Genomic DNA, 18,116 nt, shown 5'->3' with positions numbered 1-18,116 from the left:
CGGCAGCGTCTGCCCTGCCCAGCGGGAGAGTAACTTCCCACCGCAGCAGCTGCTTGTCATGCTCAGCCGTTGGGTCGCCTTGCAGAGGAGACCAACCAGCCACCAAACTTTCCCACTGTGGCTGGGAATTAATTGTCACAGAATCCCAGAATTGCCCAGATTAGAAAAGCCCTTTAAGCCCATCGAGTCCAACCATGAACCCAACACTGACCAGTCCCCAACTAACCCATGTCCCTCAGCACTGTGTCTACACGACTCTTCAATCCCTCCAGGGATGGGGACTCCACCACTGCCCTGGGCAACCCCTTCCAATGCCTCAGAACCCTTTCAGCAAAGAAATTCTTCCTCACATCCCATCTCAACTGCCCTGGGCACAACTGGAGCCCATTTCCTCTTGTCCTGTCACTTGGTCCTTGGTTGAACAGACCCACCCCCACCTCTCTCCACCCTCCTCCAAGGGACTTGGACAGAGCCAGAAGGTCTCCCCTCAGCCTCCTTTTCTCCAGGCTCAACACCCCCAGTTCCCTCAGCCAGGAACTCAGCACACTTGTGCTCCAGACCCTTCCCCAGCTTTGTTGCCCTTCTCTGGACACGCTCCAGCACCTCCATGTCATCTCTTCCTGCTCTGTTTGTAGCTCTTTCGCTGGCCTCACTACGGGAAGCTTGTCATGGGAGAGATGCTGTCGATTAAGGTTTACAACTGCAGCAAGGTTTTCAGTAACAGGTACGTCCTTTGGTTGTTGGGGTGACCAGCAAAGGTGGGGGAAGAGACTTACTGGGTTTTAAATTTTCTGCTGAAATTATTATTGGAAATTTGATGGAAGGAAGATTAACAGGAGACAAACTATAGAAGAGGGATGGAGCTGGTTGTTCTGGTGGGGCAGCAGTGCTATATACGTTAAATTAAATTAGGGGAATAATTTAATTGTCCCAGCAGTAACATAGGCTACCTAAGGATCCATGTCAGACCCCCAGGTGGGGCAAAAGTAAAATAGTGTCCTAAAAAGTAGAGCTACAAGGGCAGGACTTCCAGCAGAGTGGGGACCTGCTCTCACCCTGTAGATCCACGTGGTGGCCATGACCATGCTGCACTGAAATTCAACGTGCCTGTCACTGTGGAAATGCCCTGAGCCCATGGTAGTACAGTTTAACCTTTAAAAAAGACAGCAATTTGAAATGAAAGGTTCAGCCAGAATTTAAAATCCTTCTAGGTGGCACAGACACAACACTGTGAGCTCAGCAGCTATCCCAGCAGTTGTAAAGCACTTCAGGGAAACCCAAGAGTAGAGGTGACAGACTGAGCAGTGGTGCTGGAGCAAGCAAGGGAGCAGAGGCGTGTCCTTCCAGGACATGTGAAATGTGAGGATGCAGGGAAGGGTGCCAGCTCTGATAAGCAAAATGTAAGAACTGAAGGAAAATCAACAGGAACAACTTTCTAGACGCAGTTAATAAAACAAACTTTTTCAAAGCCATCACCAGCCTGCCGGAGAGGGTGTGGAGGAAACGGATGAGTGCAGCACATGCAAGACACTTAAAGATAAAGCCAGAGCAGAAAATGTGGCTGAACTTTGTGTCCCTGTTTACTGGATGCTTTCCTTATGGGAGCTGGATCAGAGGAATTTTCTGTGACTGAAATGTCAATAGAAACGGCTGTAGGACAAACAGATAAAACAAACAGTGACGAATCACCAGGACCTGATGGTGCTGAGCAAAGAAGCCCAATGGGAAATGGCTGGACTGGCACTGGCAGCATCTATCCACACATCTATCCGCACACCTCTGCTGCTGGCGAGCAGAGGAACGGCAGGTGACATTACCGTTTAAAAAGCAGCTGGTCAGTGCATTGGGGTGATCAAAAATAAATGGAAGGAGGGTGTGGAAGGACAGAGGGAAAAATTTGTTATGCCACTTGCATGAGCTGACACGGGCAGGACACAGGAACAACCACAAAGAACCACGGATAAAATGCAAAGAGCAGGTTTATTCTCGTTACCTCGTGAGCCGGGGGATCTCTGCAGCAGCTCCCGGGGCAGAGGCACGTGAGGGGGAATGCAGGCACCGTGGAGCTCGGTCCTTGCCAGAGTGAGAGCGAGAGATTCCAAACCTGCCTCTCTTGCCTGTGTATTAAGGATTTCGTTACAGGCTGTAGTTTTCCACTGTGCTTTGATCTTTCTCACAGCAGGGCAGGAATCTCAGGCATGTCTAGGATGCCCTTGAGTCTATCACAGGCCTGTGTTCTCTAAGGCAGATGCTCTACTTGTCAAGCACTAAACAGCCATTAGCAGTGTGATGTAGGTGTTTTTCGACACCCCAGGTGCAAGTCGCTTGAGCATGTTTACAGTCCTCACCCATCTGCCGTTACGTTCCCACACTGCTCTATCGATCTGTGGTCTCTGGACTTCTGCATGTGCAGCCTTTCTGTGGCAGCAGCACCGAGCTGGAAAAGCTGGAGAGGAGGGGATGAGTGGAGAGAGTCCTTCCTCGGGAGTAGGAGGCTAGACAGGCTTTTGGAGAATCATTGAATGTTGTGAGTTGGAAGGACCCACCAGGATCATGGAGTCCAACTCCTGTCCTTGCACAGGACAATCCCAACATTCACACCATGACCCTGAGGGCCTTGGCCAAATGCTGCTGGAATCTTATCAGGCTTGGTGCCATCAGCACCTCCCTGGGGAGCCTGTTCCAGTGCTCCACCACCCTCTGCCTCGAGAACCTTTTCCTCATGGCCAACCTAAATAGAATACAAATATATCAAATAAATTTAATACAAGTATATTAAAATACACACGGTTTTAGGTCACATTTTTTAAACAAGGTGACCCCATGGTGGACGCTAGAGGACCCATTTGATGTCTCAGTACCCAGATGACACAGGGGACGACTTCAGCTTCTCCTCATACCCTTCCCCTCTAACCCCTTCCCCAATGTTGTGGTGTCCTCTGGACAGAGGAAGGTGAGCTGGGATACAAGAGATCAGCAGCTCACAGCTGAAATGGAGGGGACTGGGGAATGATTCCTTCTGTCTTGGTCCTGAGTGGGCAGTGAAACGCTCTGATGGTTTCCAGCAGGCAGCAGGAAGCTCTGCTTCACGCGGGGTTGGCTCGGCTGCTGGTAGAGCTGCCACGGGGAGATGGAGGCCAAGTTACAAATGGGCTCTGTACAGCAGTAACACAAGGTGGGGTTAGGAGCTGCTGGATGCGACCCTGCACGTGTTACTGGCACTTGCTGGGAGCCAGATGACTATTCCCCAAGGAGAAGCCCCTTCAGAGTTGGTAAATTTTGACCCGACTTCCTGCAAACATCCCTACAGCCATGGCTTCACATCCTATTGCTGTATTTCCTTGTGTGGAGCCTCTGCTTCCCAGTTTTATCTGGGAAGAGTCTCCCAGCTCTGCTGGGTTCCCAAACACAAGCTGGCTCCTGTGAAGGCCAGCTCTGCCGTAGGGGAGAGCTCCCTCACACTCCGTGGAGCTGGATCTGCACAAGCCTTTCACAATCCATGGCAGCTGGGTTGCAAACAGCTGCCTGGTGACTGGGCTGGAGGGTCTTGGGTCTGTGGGTCTTGGGTGTGTCATCTGCCAGGCTCCCTGTGGAAAGTGCTGCAGCAGTTCTCTGCCTTCACCCCAGCTCTGAGGGGCTGTGAGCAGCAGAGCAGAGACCCTGGTCCTCTCATCCCCAGGATGTAAACACTGATGCTACATACAGTATTGCTGCAGCCTCTGGTTTTGTTCCAGGCTTCTTGGGACCCTTGTCCTCAGCCTTCAGCACCTGATGACATCTGGGAGGCTGATCCTCCGGGAGGCCCTTGTCGACAGGAACCACAAAGTCACCGGTGTAAGTTCTCTGTGGACAGCCTGACCAGCAGCGATCTGGAAGGCTCTGTGGGAAACCTTCTGTGGTGCTTCCCAGGTGGATTTGGGCCTGAGGGGAAGTCTGAGGTGCTGCTTTGAGCCTGGGAGTGGTGTGGTGTTTTTGCCCTCTCTGTGCAGGGGTGCAGCCACTTCACACCCATCAAGTGGTTCTAGGAGCATCTAGAAGTGTGTGGGGTTGGCTGGGGGCCCTGGAGACCCACCGAGGGCCTGGATGAGCATAGGGAGGCTCAGTAAAACCTCCCCAGTCTGGGAAATGGATGCAGGAGGTGGTTTTTCATCTGCAGTGTGTGGGCGTGGGCTGCTGCAGGGTGTGAAGCAGAGGGGAACTGACAGGTGAGGCTGAAGGTGGCAGGGTTCCTCAGGACCTCTGGTGAGCTTTGGAGTTAAACATCAGTGCTAACTGGATGGCTGAACCATGGTCCAGGCAGCGTGAGCGGCTCTCGATGCCTGCCTGCCCCTCTGCTCTGTGCTGTGTGTCCCCCTCCCCTCCTCAGAACTCACTGGGCACTTTGTGCTGCTGGAAAATGAACATGACCCAGGAATGAAGTTTGCTGCCAGCTGGGTGTGCGGGCACAGTTCAGCATGTGCTGGAAAACCAGGGCTGGGTGCTGGGGCTGTGGGCAGGGCCAGAGGAGAAGAGGTGGAGGGGAACAGCCCTGCTATGTGCTGCGCCCCTGTTTGCCCTTCCCATGGGCAACCTGACTCATGCTCATGGTGGCAGGTGGGATGCAGCTCTGTGGCCACCAGACTACAAGCCTGAGTGGCACAGGCACGCCTTTGCCATGTGGCTGAGCTGACTGGATCAGGGAGCAGATCCAGGTGGAAACCAAGAATTTCCAGCATGACTTTTAGACCAGTGCAGCTCACTACGTAAGTGTTTGTGCCAGCAAAGGGACAGGGACTAGACCAACCCTTTGGTCACACTCCATGCTGGTGATGGTTTGAGGGGACCAAGCCAAGGGCACTTACATCACTGTGAGGTCAGAGCTGCTCTGCAGCCCGACCCTTTGCCCCTGGCTGCCTCTTCCCTGTGCTAACAGCAGTGCTCATGCTGATGAGCTGCTCCAACCAAAAGCCAACAGCATTTGGTTCTGCCAGGTGAGTTTTTGACTGTGCAGCCCTGGCTGCACAAGGGCTGCAGGGGACAGGAATAGGGCAGACCCATCCAAGAGCAGCCTGAGACCCTCTCAGCTCAGCTGGAAAGATGGAAACATAAACATGTCCCCAAGGGAGAGAGGCTGTTTCAATCCGTGTTCCTTTAGCAAAGTGGGAACAAAGCCCTTCCTTCCATTCCAAGTCCTGTTCTTCTCTGGGACTTGAGTTATTTGCACCTCTTTTTTCTCTTGATGGTCTGAAGGATTTTTTTTCAGCACCTCAGCTACTCCTCCAGCTTTATCTCGGGCTTTGGCATCCATCCAGCTTTTGCTGCTGCCTTTCCTGGCCGCTGCACTACTGCTTTCTTGGGCTGTATTTCTTCTGCCAGAAACGTGTGTTTTCCAGGGACTGAGCTGTGAACCCAGCTTGCACATCCCCTTCAGCCTATTGAGAAGTCACCTCCTCCATGACTCTGATCTTGGCCTCTGCTTGGAAATTCTTGTACATTTGTGTTGATCTGAGATCAAGCAGACCAGGTGTTTTCAGACCCGTGCTGGCTGTGCTGATACCCCACATGCCCCGTACTCCTCTGGCCGTCCTTCTTCATCACTAACACGAAGTCAATGTCTCTTGTGATGCAGACTTTGAGTGTGCTTATGGCTTCTGTGATGTTTTAAACCAAGCTGTCATGCCTGGGGATGCTCTCCCAGCATTCTCATGCCTCTCCCAGAGAGACTGCTCCAAACCCCTGCATGCTGGTTCGCTCTGCTGCAGGGCTTTCCCCACTTCCCTTGTCAGAAGTGCCCTGAGATGGCTCTCAGGGGCCTCTCCATGGTATATTTTAGTTTTGGAAACTTGACCCAGCTTTTATTCAGTGAATCCTGGAGTCTGGGAAGCTGTTGGGGAGGGACTTTGGTTAGTTCTAGCTTGTTGGTGGAGGCAGACAAGGAAAGTCTGGTATAAATAGGCTTCCTGTGGAGTTGTGATCCCCTTACTTCCCCCTCTTTTCCACAGCATTTAACTTCTTTTATTCTTCCACGCTCCCCTTCCCCTTTTCCATGACATTTCAGCAGTTGTTTTGTGGCTGCCAAGCTCTCAGACAGTTTTGTTTTCTGTTTGTAGATCTACATTGAGTTGGATTTGCGCTACCAGCCTCCAGATGGCTCAGCTGGGACCTGGGCTGAAGAGGACTTTGTCTATCAGATGAAAGACAGGTACTGAAATCCTGGGAGGAGCAAATATTGGGGCAGCCTGTGCAGCTGCCTTGACCAGTGGCAGCCTTTGGGATGCAATCCAGCCTCTTTTACTCTCCACCTCTGGCCAGGCTGATGCATCTCTGTTCTACAGCAGCAATAAGTGAGCAGGGCTCTTGGAAAGAAAATACCTTGTCTTCACAAAGAGCCCATGACTGCAAGAACCCACAGCACCCTGGCAATCCTTCCAGACTTGAGTGCAATTCTGCAGTGTTCCTGGCTGACGGGAGCAAGACACTGTGGTTGCAAAGTTGCAGAGAGTGTGGCTTTGGACTGTAGCAGCCCCAGGCACCCTGCACGCAGGTGGTGCCCAAAGCCAGGGGAGATGTGGATATGTGGGCAGACAGGATGATGAAAAGGTCTGAGGGGTGTCCTTTCTGGAGTGCCAGAGGCAAAGCAGCAGGCACGCAGGGCAGACGGTAGGAAAGCATTGCTGAGCAGGATGCTGGTGTCCCTGCCAAGAGCCAGGCAGGAGCACGGCTGTGGCACTGTTAGATGCATCACTGAACAGCCACAACACTCTTGTTTTTTTTCAGCAAAATATCTGTTTTTCTTACAGCTCGGAGTTAATAATCCGCAATCCTGGATTCGAGGAGCTGGAGTAAGTAGCCCTACTTGAGTGTATCATCAGCTCACCCTCCTGGGTGGAGGGGGACACACAACCCGCGCGGCAGGGCTGGCACTGGGGTGTGTGACAGGACGGTTTGCAGGGCAGCCGAGGGGCCGAGAGCGAGGGACCTGGACAGGAGGGCTGCTGCACTGGGCAGGAAGCTGGCGAAAGGCCTGGAGACTGATGAGGAAGAGGAAGAAGAGGAAGAAGATTTCTACGATGTGTCTGAGATGGAGGTCTCGGGCATTGTCTTCAGCCCTGTGAAGAGGTATCCATGGTGTGCTCTTCTCTCTTGCCCCTGCTTGGGTCCTGGAGTGGAAGGTGCCAGCTCATGGGGCGATTTCTGGGGGAATCCTGCATCTCTTGACATTCTGCTTCTGCAAAATGTCAGAAACCTTCAATCTCCAGTGGCCCCAAACAGGGACTGTTGGGGATTTGCTTGTTCCCAGGGCAAGGAGCCATTATTTGCCAGGGTTTCCATTGCTTCCCTTGGTGGGGGCTTGCTCAGGTCCATGTCGATGAAGATACCTGCTCACCAGGCTTGTTTTTCTGTGCAGCCGCTCCAGACTTTGCTCCGCACGGGACCTCTTTGCCACCCCAACCCCTCAGAGCTTCCAGGTACGTGGGGTTGGGTGCGTGTCCCTACAGCTGCCTCTGGCCCCGTGGCTGATCCCTCGCTGCCTTGCTGCAGGCCTGGGCTTCTCCAGCTGCCACATGTCCTGGTGAGGTGTCTGGAGCGAAGGTGCCTTCTTGCTTTGTGTGGCTTCCCTGGGCAAGGTGGGGGGTTCCATGAACGATCTGTATCCATGAGTGCTGGCTCCAACATCAGCCAGCCCAGAGCAGAATTTCTTTTTGGGCCATGTGGATATGGATATAGAGGAGAAGGGAATTGGCCAGACAGCCACACATGCCACTGCAAAACACTGCCTGAGCAGAGCTTTGGAGAGCACCCAGGCAGGGCTGGTGCCTGCCAGCTTCCCCAGGGCCTTGCCTGGGCCCCCAGGGACATCTGTGGGACATGGCTGAGGGTGGAGGGCTGCTGCAAGGGCTTTCTTGGAGATGCCAGGAGGCTGGTATGAAGCTGTGGTGCTGGCCAATGCTCTGACATCAAGTTTATTTGAAAGTACTGTGAAGTTTGGAAATGGAGTTCAGTCCCATCTTCTGCCCTTGAGATTTCAGGGCAGATCTCCCAGCCTGGCTGTGGATTTAAACCCTTTCCTGGTTCTAAGTAAATGTGGACTCACATTTGGGTCTCCTGCTTTCCAGGGCTGGGTCCTGTCCACCACACAAGAAGCTTTTGTGAGGGGTGGAATTGCCTACCATCCTTTTCTTGAAGCTATTATTCTTCACCTTAACAACTGCCTAGTTACTTGTACTGAGAGCAAATGTGAGAACCTTTCTCTCATGTCCTGTACCCGTAACCAGTCACAGGAAATGAGGCAGCCACATTCCAGTCTTTCCAGTGGTGTCCATCTCAGTAGGATTCAAAGAGAAGTACTGACAGAAGATACAAAAAACATCTTCTCCAGGATGCTCTGTGAACCACACCGTGTGGGAGCAGTGGGTTTGCATCTCCTTGGGATCAGGAACTGAGTGGGGACAGTGCTGCTGGGGGGACAGTGCCACTGGGGAGGGCCACTCCTGTCAAAGGTGCTGGGGATTTAACACTTCATTTCCTTGCTTGTCTGAAAGAAACTAATATCTCAAATAGCAGTTTGGATTGTCCTGGCTATAGCAGATTTCAGCAGCCATGCTCTTGCCTGCCCTGAGCATCCACCCCTGCGGTGAGAGGGCCCTGCACATTGGTGTCCTGGTATTGCTGAAACAAGCTCAGGATGGAGTTGCAATCAAGGAGAGTGCTGATGCGAGGGTTTTCTCCCACATTTTCTCAGGTTGGGATTAATATCATTGAAGCACAGAAGCTGGTGGGGGTGAACATTAACCCCTTTGTGGTAGTCAAGGTTGGAGAGGAGAAGAGGCACACGGCAACGCAGAAGTCAACAAACTGCCCCTTCTACAATGAAGTATGTGATATGGACAGAGGCTCTGTTCTTGCCCTACCAGTGTCCCAGGTGGCTGGGCCATCCTTGCAGGGATGCTCGGGATGCAGCTGCTCTCAGGCAGAGGCGCTTGTGGGGCCATGTTGGGAGCCTGGGGCTCAACCGTCTTCCTCTTCTCTTTCAGTATTTTTTGTTTGAATTCCATGAGCCAAAGGACATTTTATTCCACAGACTCATAGAGATCTCAGTAAGTATGTTCTCCTCTTTATCCTTCGTTGGTAACTGGTACAGCCCAGCACTTCTGCGTGTGGATGCTGGGAGTGATGGGCAAAGCAAGGCTGCCAGGACCAGGCAGGTTTTCCAGCCAGAGGCATCTGCACTGCAGAGAGACCAAAGGGCCTTCCTGTGGTGGGGCAGAGACCTGGCCCCACTCTGAGCTAGTGCTGGGTAGTGCTGCCTTCCCACCTCCTCCATGTCAGGTCTTCTCTGCATCCAGTAGTTGGAGTGGGGCCTCTGAAGCAGTTTCTTGCCTGTTGCCTTGCTGTTACACTTTTGTGGGTGATTCCATGCTTCCCCTTACCCTGGAGCCTCATCCTACAGGTTGTGGGGATGAGTGACTGGTGTGAGGAATGTTCAGCAGTGATCTGTGCTTGTGGAAAAGCCCAGGTTGGCAGAAAGCAGTCTTCAAAAATCCCCTGGCCCAAAATGCAGGGGTTTCTCCAAGACATGGGACTTTTCTGAAGATAGCTAAACCCAGCCAGCACCTCCTTTGCAACATGATCTCCAAAGGACTTTCCCTTTGAAAGGCTGCATGTCCCTTCTGCTGGTGTGGGTTCAGCGAGCACCAAACAAGGCTCAGGTTTTGGGAGAGACACTAGCTTGGTGAGGGCATGGCTGTGCCCTGACCCAGCAGGATATGGTCCTAGGACTCCTCGTGGGAAAGCAGGTCTGCCCTTGGTCCCCTTGGTCATAGGGGTTTGACTTATCTGGGGCTGGCAGAAGTTGTTGAATTAGTTGCACATGAATTTGCCTTGGCCTAGGTTTGACTAAGTTTGGCTGGTGGGCTTTGTGGGAATGGTTGGGCAGAAATGGGTTTGTCCCAGGGCTGACTCAAATGGGTCAGTGTGTGTGAGGAGCTTGTAACTGCTGCCTGAACTGTGCGATGGAACGGACATCTCTTAGCAGTCCTGTCCTGCTCAGAGATGTCTGGATGTGTCACCTGGCTGCCCACATCTCTTGGTGCTAAGGGGGATTATTTATGCTGTTTGCAGGTTTTTCATGCAAAGAAGATACCGTTCCTGGGAACATGCATAGGAGTGTTCAAGATGGACGTTGTGACGGTGTACAGCCAGCCAGGTGTGACTGATGCATTGTGTTACCTGCTCCCTCACCCTGGCTTCGTCTGAAACTGATGTTTCCTTCACGCTGTGCTGGGTCTGTTGAGGGCTCTGTCTTTAAAGCACTTGGCTCACATGAGGGCCAACACTTGCTTCTCCTGGCTGTCTGAGGGCTGGTGACACGTCCTGGTGACTTCAGAGGCAGGGTCAGGGGATCTTTGTGCAGACGTAGTTGGGATGTGAAATGGTAACCTGGGCTCTCCACAGGGAACTCCTTCCTTTCCCTCTCAGATCACAGGTTTTTCCAGAAGTGGGCAGTTATCAGTGACCCCACGGACACCCGGGCAGGTGTGAAAGGCTTTGTCAAGTGCAACATCTCTGTCACCGCACGTGGGGACGTTGTGGGCTCCCTTCCCACCTCCTCCAGCAGCCGGGATGAGGACATTGAAAGGTAGATGCAGTGTGGTCTTGCGTGGCCCTGGGGAAATCAGCCATGGCTCTCTTCACACTACTGCTTTTTTTGCCTCATTTTTCCCTCTTCTGATGGGGAAAGACCTATGGAAAGAGACCTGTGATAGGGCAGGATCCAAACCTCCTGCCGTCGTGTTTCCTGGGCTCCAGGAGAGAGCCAGAACATGAATTTGTCTTTCAGGAACCTGCTGCTGCCTAAGAGAGTTCCTGCAGAAAGACCCTGGGCCAGGGTCTGCATCAAGCTGTATCGTGCTGAGGGCCTGCCCAGCATGAGCGCGGGCATCATGGGTGGTTTCTCCAAGATCATAGGGGAGAAAAAAGTCTTTATTGACCCATACGTGCAGGTCTCGTTCTGCGGGCAGCAGGTGAGTGCCAGGGGGGTCTGTGTGGGGCCGGACTGATCCTCCCTTGACTGTGCACCAGCGTGTGCTGGGCTGATGCTGCCAGGAGCCTGCATGGGACACGGCAATCCCACTGGAGACAGGCTGGGAGAGCACAAGTCTTGCTGTCTTTGGCAGTGGCCTCAGTCATGTGGCGGTGGTGTCTGGATGAGAAGGCTTTTATGAGACTTTGGTCTCTGCAGAGAGCTACACGGGAGACAGCCCCAGCCCTGAGCACAGCCACTGGCTGAGCTCCTGGCTGTGCAGGCAGAGATTTCATATTTGTAACTGTAGAGAGAGGGTCACATAAATAATGGAATCCCAGACTGGTTTGGGTTGGAAGGGACCTTAAAGGTCATCCAGTCCCAACCCCCCTGCCATCAGCAGGGACACCTTCCACTAGACCAGGTTGCTCAAAGCCACGTCCAGCCTGGCCTTCAACACTTCCAGGGAGGAGCATCAACAACTGCCTTGGGCAACCTGTTCCATTGTCTGACCACCCTCACAGTGAAGAACTTTTTCCTAATATCCAATCTAAACCTCCCCTCTTTCAGTTTAAACCCATTTCCCCTTGTTCTGTCATTAACTGCCCTTATGAAAAGTCCCTCCCCAGCTTTCTTGTAGGCCCCCTTCAGAAGTCCTCTGGGGCAAGCTGGACTCAGCCTGACACCCTTGGGAGAGTTTACTGAGCTAATGGCCCTTTTCTTGCACCCAAGGCCAGGGTTTCTGGTTATGTGATATCCATTAAGGTGAGAATCAATCCCTGGGCATCCTGGTGGGCCTGAGGGTGCTCCCAGGGGACCCTGCAACACCTCTGGGTCTGGTGGTGCTGCCCATTTACTTCCAGTGTTTCCCTTGGCTGTGTGGGGCATGGCCAGGGCCGTGGGACAGCCCCTCCTTGATGAAGCACAGAGAGCAATTGCTGGGACAGGAGCAGGGATGCTGTCACCTCCAGAGCCTGCCCAGGACTGTCTGCAGGCGGGACGGGAGAACATGCCATTCCTAGAGAGGCTCTGAGACATCCCTTGCTCTGGCTGCTGGCTGAGACCACAGGGCTTTCACGCTTTCTCTTTCCCAGGGGGAAACGTCAGTGGAGACCAACACCACTGAGCCTGAGTGGAACGAGCAGATCAGCTTCATTGAGATGTTCCCGCCTCTGGCCAGGAAGATAAAAGTCCAGGTGCTGGATGATGCCAATGTTGGTGACGTGGCCATCGCTACACACTACATTGACCTGCAGCAGATCTCGGACCCTGGCAGGAATGGTGAGGCCTAGGGGCATGGCTGCCCCTAGGGCAGGGGGTCCTGGGTAGCCCCATGCCACACACCCTCTGCTCAGCCATGGTGGTCTCTGGAGGTGGGAAGCAGGAGTGACCAAAGCATGCTCACATCCCTGTGTCCTGAGCTGTCTTCTTGGGGTGGGGGTCTCTCTGCAGCAGCACCGTGTGGTGTAATTAGACCCTGTCCCTGTCGCTGCAGGCTTTAACCCCACGTTTGGCCCAGCCTGGGTGAACCTCTATGGCTCCCCCCAGAACTCGACTCTGCGGGACATCCACAAGGACCTCAACGAGGGCATGGGTGAGGGGATCTTCTACCGTGGGCGCATCCTCATGGCCATCACGGTGGAGATCTTCAGCAGCCCCAGTGTGGCAGAGAGGAAGCTTGGGGACAAGACAAAAAGTGCCCTCAGCAAACTGAAGCTGAAGAAGAAAAGTAAGAAATCCAAGGAGAAAGCCAAAGAACTGATCCAGCTGCAGGGAGAGGAGGAGGCTGAGGGCTCTCAGGAGACTGAGCAGCCTGGGGAAGTCACTGTGGAGGTGGAAGAGCTTCATCCGCTCCCTGAGGTGAGTCCTGCCATGCTGGTGTGGCTGACCCATGCCAGCCTGTGGCATGCACAGACCTCCTGGGGAAGAGGCAGTGGGATCACTTGCTGGTGTAACAGAGCTGGAGCAAACCCAGCCTGCTCATTGCTGGGCCATCCAGGGCTCTCTGAGCCTCTGCAAGGGCTGAGACCACACTTGCAGCCCCAAAACTGCCTCCCAGGTGTACTGCGAAGCATCCCCACATGAGCTGCCTCCCTGGTTCAGGGGGCTCTCACCTGGGTGTTATTCCCAGGGCACAGCTGCCTTTGTGCATGTACTTTTTCTCCCCTGGAGCCAGGGAGCTGTTAGCTGTCTCCATGTCTCCACTTAGCCTGGGAAAGGCAGGCAGGATGCGGCTCCATTGGTGCAGTAACCTTCCCTGAGCCTACAAACCTGCTCAGTGCCTTCACACAAGCATCAGCCAAAGCCATGGCTCTGTACCAACCCCCTGGGATTTCCAAGAAAACTTGTCCTGTGTCTGGCAAACCAGCAGTGGTGACCTCAGCAGCATCCCACTGATATCCCTTGGCAGGGCTGGTGGGCATCGGCCATGCCCTGATGCTCTCTGAATTTCTGCTGAGGCAATGTTTTGGTACCTGAGGCTCTTGGGCTGATTTCTGTCTCCTTGCTCAGAATGCGTTGGGGAGGAAGGAGGAATTCCTTCTCTTCGCTGCCTTCTTTGAAGCCACTATGATGGACTCCTCCCTCAGCTCCAAGCCCGTCAGCTTTGAGGTCTCTATAGGTGGGTATTCCCTAGGGCCTCATGTCCGAAAACTACGGGAACAGTGTGAATCTCCCTCTGACAGCCCAAGTTAACACAATGGTCCTAAGGTGCCAGCCCTTGCACAGCTTGTGCCTCCAAAACAGGAGCTTAGGAAGGATAAGAATGAGGCCAGGGAGTGCACATGGTGCTCTAATTACCTTGAAAGTCTGGATGCTTTCCTGTGGGATTGAAGATTTGCAGTATTTGTCTGAACAGCCTGTTTGGGGAGAGTGGTTGAAGCTCTCCTGGGAAGTGGGGGTAAAAAGAGGTAGAAGAGTTTGGGAGCAAGAAAGGGAAGCAAAAGAAGGGAAGCTGGGATACTGGGGTTGGCCATTTGGTGTTGAGGGGCTGTGACAGCAGGTGATGGGGAAACCATGATAGGAGAGAAGATCCAAGCCCCGTGCTAAGCTGGATGGGTAGAAATGCTTGATGCTGACAAGTCTTCCTGAGTGACTGCTGCTGACCCCAGTGCAGGGCTGTAGATGGCAGTTAGCAGGCACTTGGAGGAGCTGGAGGAACTTTGAAGGTATACACAAGGACTTCCTTGCAATTGCGCAGCTCCCTCTCAGACCTCTTGGTTTTGCATGTGGTGCTCTGGTGGTTGGATGCTATGGAACTACTAGTTCCAAAAGCAGTGCATGCCCATGTGCTTCTCTTGGCAGGATGATTGCACTCTGATTTTGCAAGCTAGCAAACTTGTTTAACAGTCATCCCACTTATCTATTTAATGTTTAATGCTTAACTTCAAGGAAACTATGGCAAAGCTGAAGAGGTTGTGACCAAAGTATGGAGAAAAGTGGGAAAGGGAGAAGTGAAAGAAGAAAAGCAGCCTTTGCTGGACTCGGGTTCAGATGGTGAGCTGGATGTTGAAGTCCTGGCCCCAGCTTCAGCAGCACTGAACAAGTCAGTGACGAAGAGCCAGAGACCAGAGCCCATGGAGTATGACAGGTGAGTCTTCTTCATCCTTCTTTCCCACTTGCCCTGGTCCTGCCCCAGCTTCCCAGGTTGGTTATTCCAGATGTTACTAGAGGTCTGCTCAGCAGTGTGAGTGCTGTGTAGGTGTTTCTCTTTGCAACCCTGCAGCTTGCCATGGCCTAGCTTGCCTGCTGCCATTGCCCATTAGCCCTACAGACCCTACAGTGTCTGCTTGATGTGTGCAGGTGGCCAAGGACAGGGTCCCAGGGAAACTGTGACCCATCAGTAAGAGCAGTCCCTTTTCTGATGAACAAGCAGCATCTTGAGTGCTTGATTCCACTGAGGAGGAAGGAGGAGTACTCTGGCACATGCTGTCCTATGTTGGGCAGGCAAGACACATGCACAAGCTCTTCTGATGACACGTTTGCTCTGGGAATGGTGTCTGGTTTGTCCCACAGGCCTGGCAATGTCTTGGTGTTTGTGTTGTGATCCCTGTGCCTGCTACTACTTGGCCCCATAGCAGCAAGAAATCTTGGCAGGGTCCCACGATCCCATCCACCTCGTTGGTCTGGGCATGTGCTGCTCTCTGTGCTAGAAACCCTGTGCGGTAGTTTGGGATGGCAAAGGGCAGATCCAGCAGCTTGCATCCATGTCTGTGGTGCAAGGCTGGTTCTCTGCAAGGAGGACAGAGCCCAGATGCTGCTCCCTGTGCTGAGTGTGCACGCGCTGCGCTGAGACATGGCATGTGCTTTCTGCAAACAGCAGCTGTCACCTCCTGTGCCTGCTGCCCTTAGGTCATACAGCTGCCTGCCCATGACGCATGAGAAACCCTGCGTGCACGTGTGGAGCTACTGGGAGGATCACACCTGGAGACTCTGCATTTCCAACTGGATTGTTAAGCTGGCAGAGCGCCTGGTATGTGTTCAGGGCGTCTGGCTGCGGCACGGTCCTTCCTGGTGTGCTTTCCTTGCAGCACGTGCAGTTGCTCTGTGAGACATTTGCCTTAAACATCCTCACTCCCCGTGCAAGTCCGTGTCTCTTGCAGGACTCAGTCCCACCTGCTCTTCAGACATGGGTGGTAGTGCAGTGAGTGCAGAGCCACTGCCTGTGCTGTGCTGCAGCTTGGGGTGTCTGCTGGAGGTGTGAGTGACATGAGGTCTGTGACAAAAAGCTCCTGAGCTGCATGTACACTGGGGAGATGCTGCCACAAGCAGACTCCCAGCCCCAGGCTGTCATCAGGAGGGTGCGGCCTCTTCCCAGGGCTTCAACTTTCCCTTTTGGGCTTAGAAATCCAAAAGCAGAGCTTGCCAGTGTGTTTCAGTGACTGCTCAAGGACTGAGACACAAGGTGTTGTAACAGCCAGTGTTAAGGTTCTCCCCAGCTCCGGAGAGGCCCGAGCAGCACAGTGCTGACCTGCAGCACTCTCCTGATCCCCAGCTCTGCAGAAGAGCACAAACCATTTGTGGCAAACGTGTGCTCTCAATGTTCCACTCTGACCCTGCAGCCGGGTGCAAGCTGCCTGAACGCTGTGATTCCCTCACAGGAGCAGGGGCTGGATGACGTGGAGAAGCTTATGAGAAGGCCAAAGGCAAAAGCAGAAGAGCGGCTCAGAGAGGTGCTGGAGGAATTTGTAGCTGGATGCAGGTTAGCATGTCCCTGGTTTCTTAAGGTTTCTTGTTTTTACATTAGGAGGTCATATCCCATTCTGCCTGGGCTGTGTGCACCCTGCTCTCTCATCCTCTTGAGGCAGATGAGCAGAAGGAAACCAGGACGATCTGGGGAAAGGACCCTGTAGCTCCTCAAGCTTGGAGAGGAGACCCCAGTCCTGGGAAGCATCAGGGTCACAGACTGCAGCCTTGATGTTCCTGGACTCCTGGGTGTTTCTTAAATGTTAGGACATTTCCTTCACTCTCTTCAGTCATGCAGACAAGGAACTAGTGTTTCAATCACTGCAACTGCCCAGAGAGGTCCTGTACACACTTTGGTCCCCAGCTTTGTGATGGTGATAGTAGAGAGGGAACCCCAGGTACTGAGAAATACCTTCCAAATCAAAAAGCTTGCAGAAGGGAGGGCATTGCAGAAAGGGGGTTTCTGATTCATCCGGTTTAGAAGCAGGATTTGGAGCCTGTGTCCCTGCTGTGTGAGCTGAGCTCTGCCTGCTGGGTGCTGGCGATGCAGAGCCTGTGCTGCTTTTCCATTGCAGGCAATATTCACTCAACTCGGAGAGAAAAATAATGGCACATCCAAACAACCTGGACAGATGCCGGATGAAATATCTGATGCGCAACATCGTAAGCTGTGGGGCTTGGTGGTGGTGGTGGGAGCCCATATGATCCCCACTCTGGGGAGTGTTTCTGGAGGACCAACTAGAATTGATGCAAGGAAGGAAATTTGAGGTTATGAATCATGTTATCAGCCATAGGCTTTTACTTCAGCATCTCCCACTTCTGCTGAGAGCAATACAGCTTCTAGCACAGGGAGCAGAGGCAGGAACTGGCCATGGCTGCCTCCAGTTTTCTGCAGATGCTGTGCCCAGATGTCATCCTTCCCCTTCTGTGGGGCATGTGTGGCTGAGCATGTGCATGTTGCTGCCCAGGAGGTTGCTGGGGGCCTTTTGGTGCAGGTTGTTCCTTCAGGCAGTTTTGGGGGAGCTCACAGAGTCCTACTGCCCCTGGATACTCAGCCCGTAGGCTGGGTACCCATCCAGGAGACCTACAATAGCCATCCATCTGCCTGTCCCTGGAGAGGGCAACATCTAGGTATTCCCAAGCCAGCAGAGAAGGCCAGCTAGCTGAGTGAGAGCACGGTGACATCCCCTCCATCACAGCACAGCAGAGCACGGCTGGAGTCTTAGTCCCCATCAGACTGTAAAGCTTTGAAAGGTTGAGATCAAAACGCCATGACAGCAGCAGGTAATAAAATTTAGGCCTGTCTGAGTCCCAACTCCCTTTTCTCTGCCTCCCTGCACATCATCACCTGACCTGTGTATGGTAAAGGTGAGTCTGAGACTCTCTGAAAGACAGAACCAGCCCAAGAGGTGAGTTTTCTGGCCTTGTCACAGAATCCCAGACTGGTTTGGGTTGGAAGGGACCTTAAAGCTCATCCAGTCCCAACCCCCCTGCCATCAGCAGGGACACCTTCCACTAGACCAGGTTGCTCAAAGCCTCATCCAGCCTGGCCTTCAACACTTCCAGGGAGGAGCAGCCACAGCTTCTCTGGGCAACCTGGGACACTGTCTCACCACCCTCACACCAAAGAATTTCTTCCTCACATCTCAGCTCCATCTCCCCTCTGCCAGTTTCAAGCCATCACCCCTTGTTCTCTCACTCCCTGCCCTTGGCCAAAGTCCCTCCCCACCTTCCTGGAGCCCCTTCAGGTACTGGGAGGCCACTAGAAGGTCTCCCTGGAGCCTTCTCTTCTCCAGGCTGAACAGCCCCAATTCTCTCAGCCTGTCCTCACAGCAGAGCTGCTCCAGCCCTCGGGTCATCCTTGTGGCCTCCTTTGGACTCGTTCGAAGAGGTCCATGTCCTTTCTTGTGTTGGGGGCTCCAGAACTGGA

The 18,116-nt window shown here is 53.4% G+C and overlaps 1 protein-coding gene across 1 annotated transcript; it reads left to right on the top strand.

The window, feature by feature from the left end:
• Positions 1-635: 635 nt before the first annotated feature.
• LOC104519493 (fer-1-like protein 4) lies at positions 636-16,849 on the top strand (the record flags this gene model as incomplete). Its single annotated transcript, XM_010177968.1, has 18 exons — positions 636-724; positions 3,735-3,834; positions 6,090-6,181; positions 6,780-6,821; positions 6,931-7,098; positions 7,388-7,448; positions 8,723-8,854; positions 9,015-9,077; positions 10,102-10,186; positions 10,459-10,618; positions 10,820-11,003; positions 12,097-12,283; positions 12,498-12,862; positions 13,514-13,622; positions 14,393-14,591; positions 15,353-15,473; positions 16,102-16,202; positions 16,762-16,849. Coding segments are annotated over 18 exons (2,346 nt in total), but the record flags the coding sequence as incomplete, so codon positions are not given.
• Between the last annotated feature and the right edge of the window lie 1,267 nt (positions 16,850-18,116).

The sequence above is a fragment of the Antrostomus carolinensis genome, unplaced genomic scaffold (assembly GCF_000700745.2).
Source record: "Antrostomus carolinensis isolate BGI_N321 unplaced genomic scaffold, ASM70074v2 scaffold26651, whole genome shotgun sequence".
In the NCBI taxonomy this organism is placed as follows: Eukaryota; Metazoa; Chordata; class Aves; order Caprimulgiformes; family Caprimulgidae; genus Antrostomus; species Antrostomus carolinensis.
Note: the sequence above shows the minus strand (reverse complement) of the source record. Positions and strands in the feature narration are given on the sequence as shown.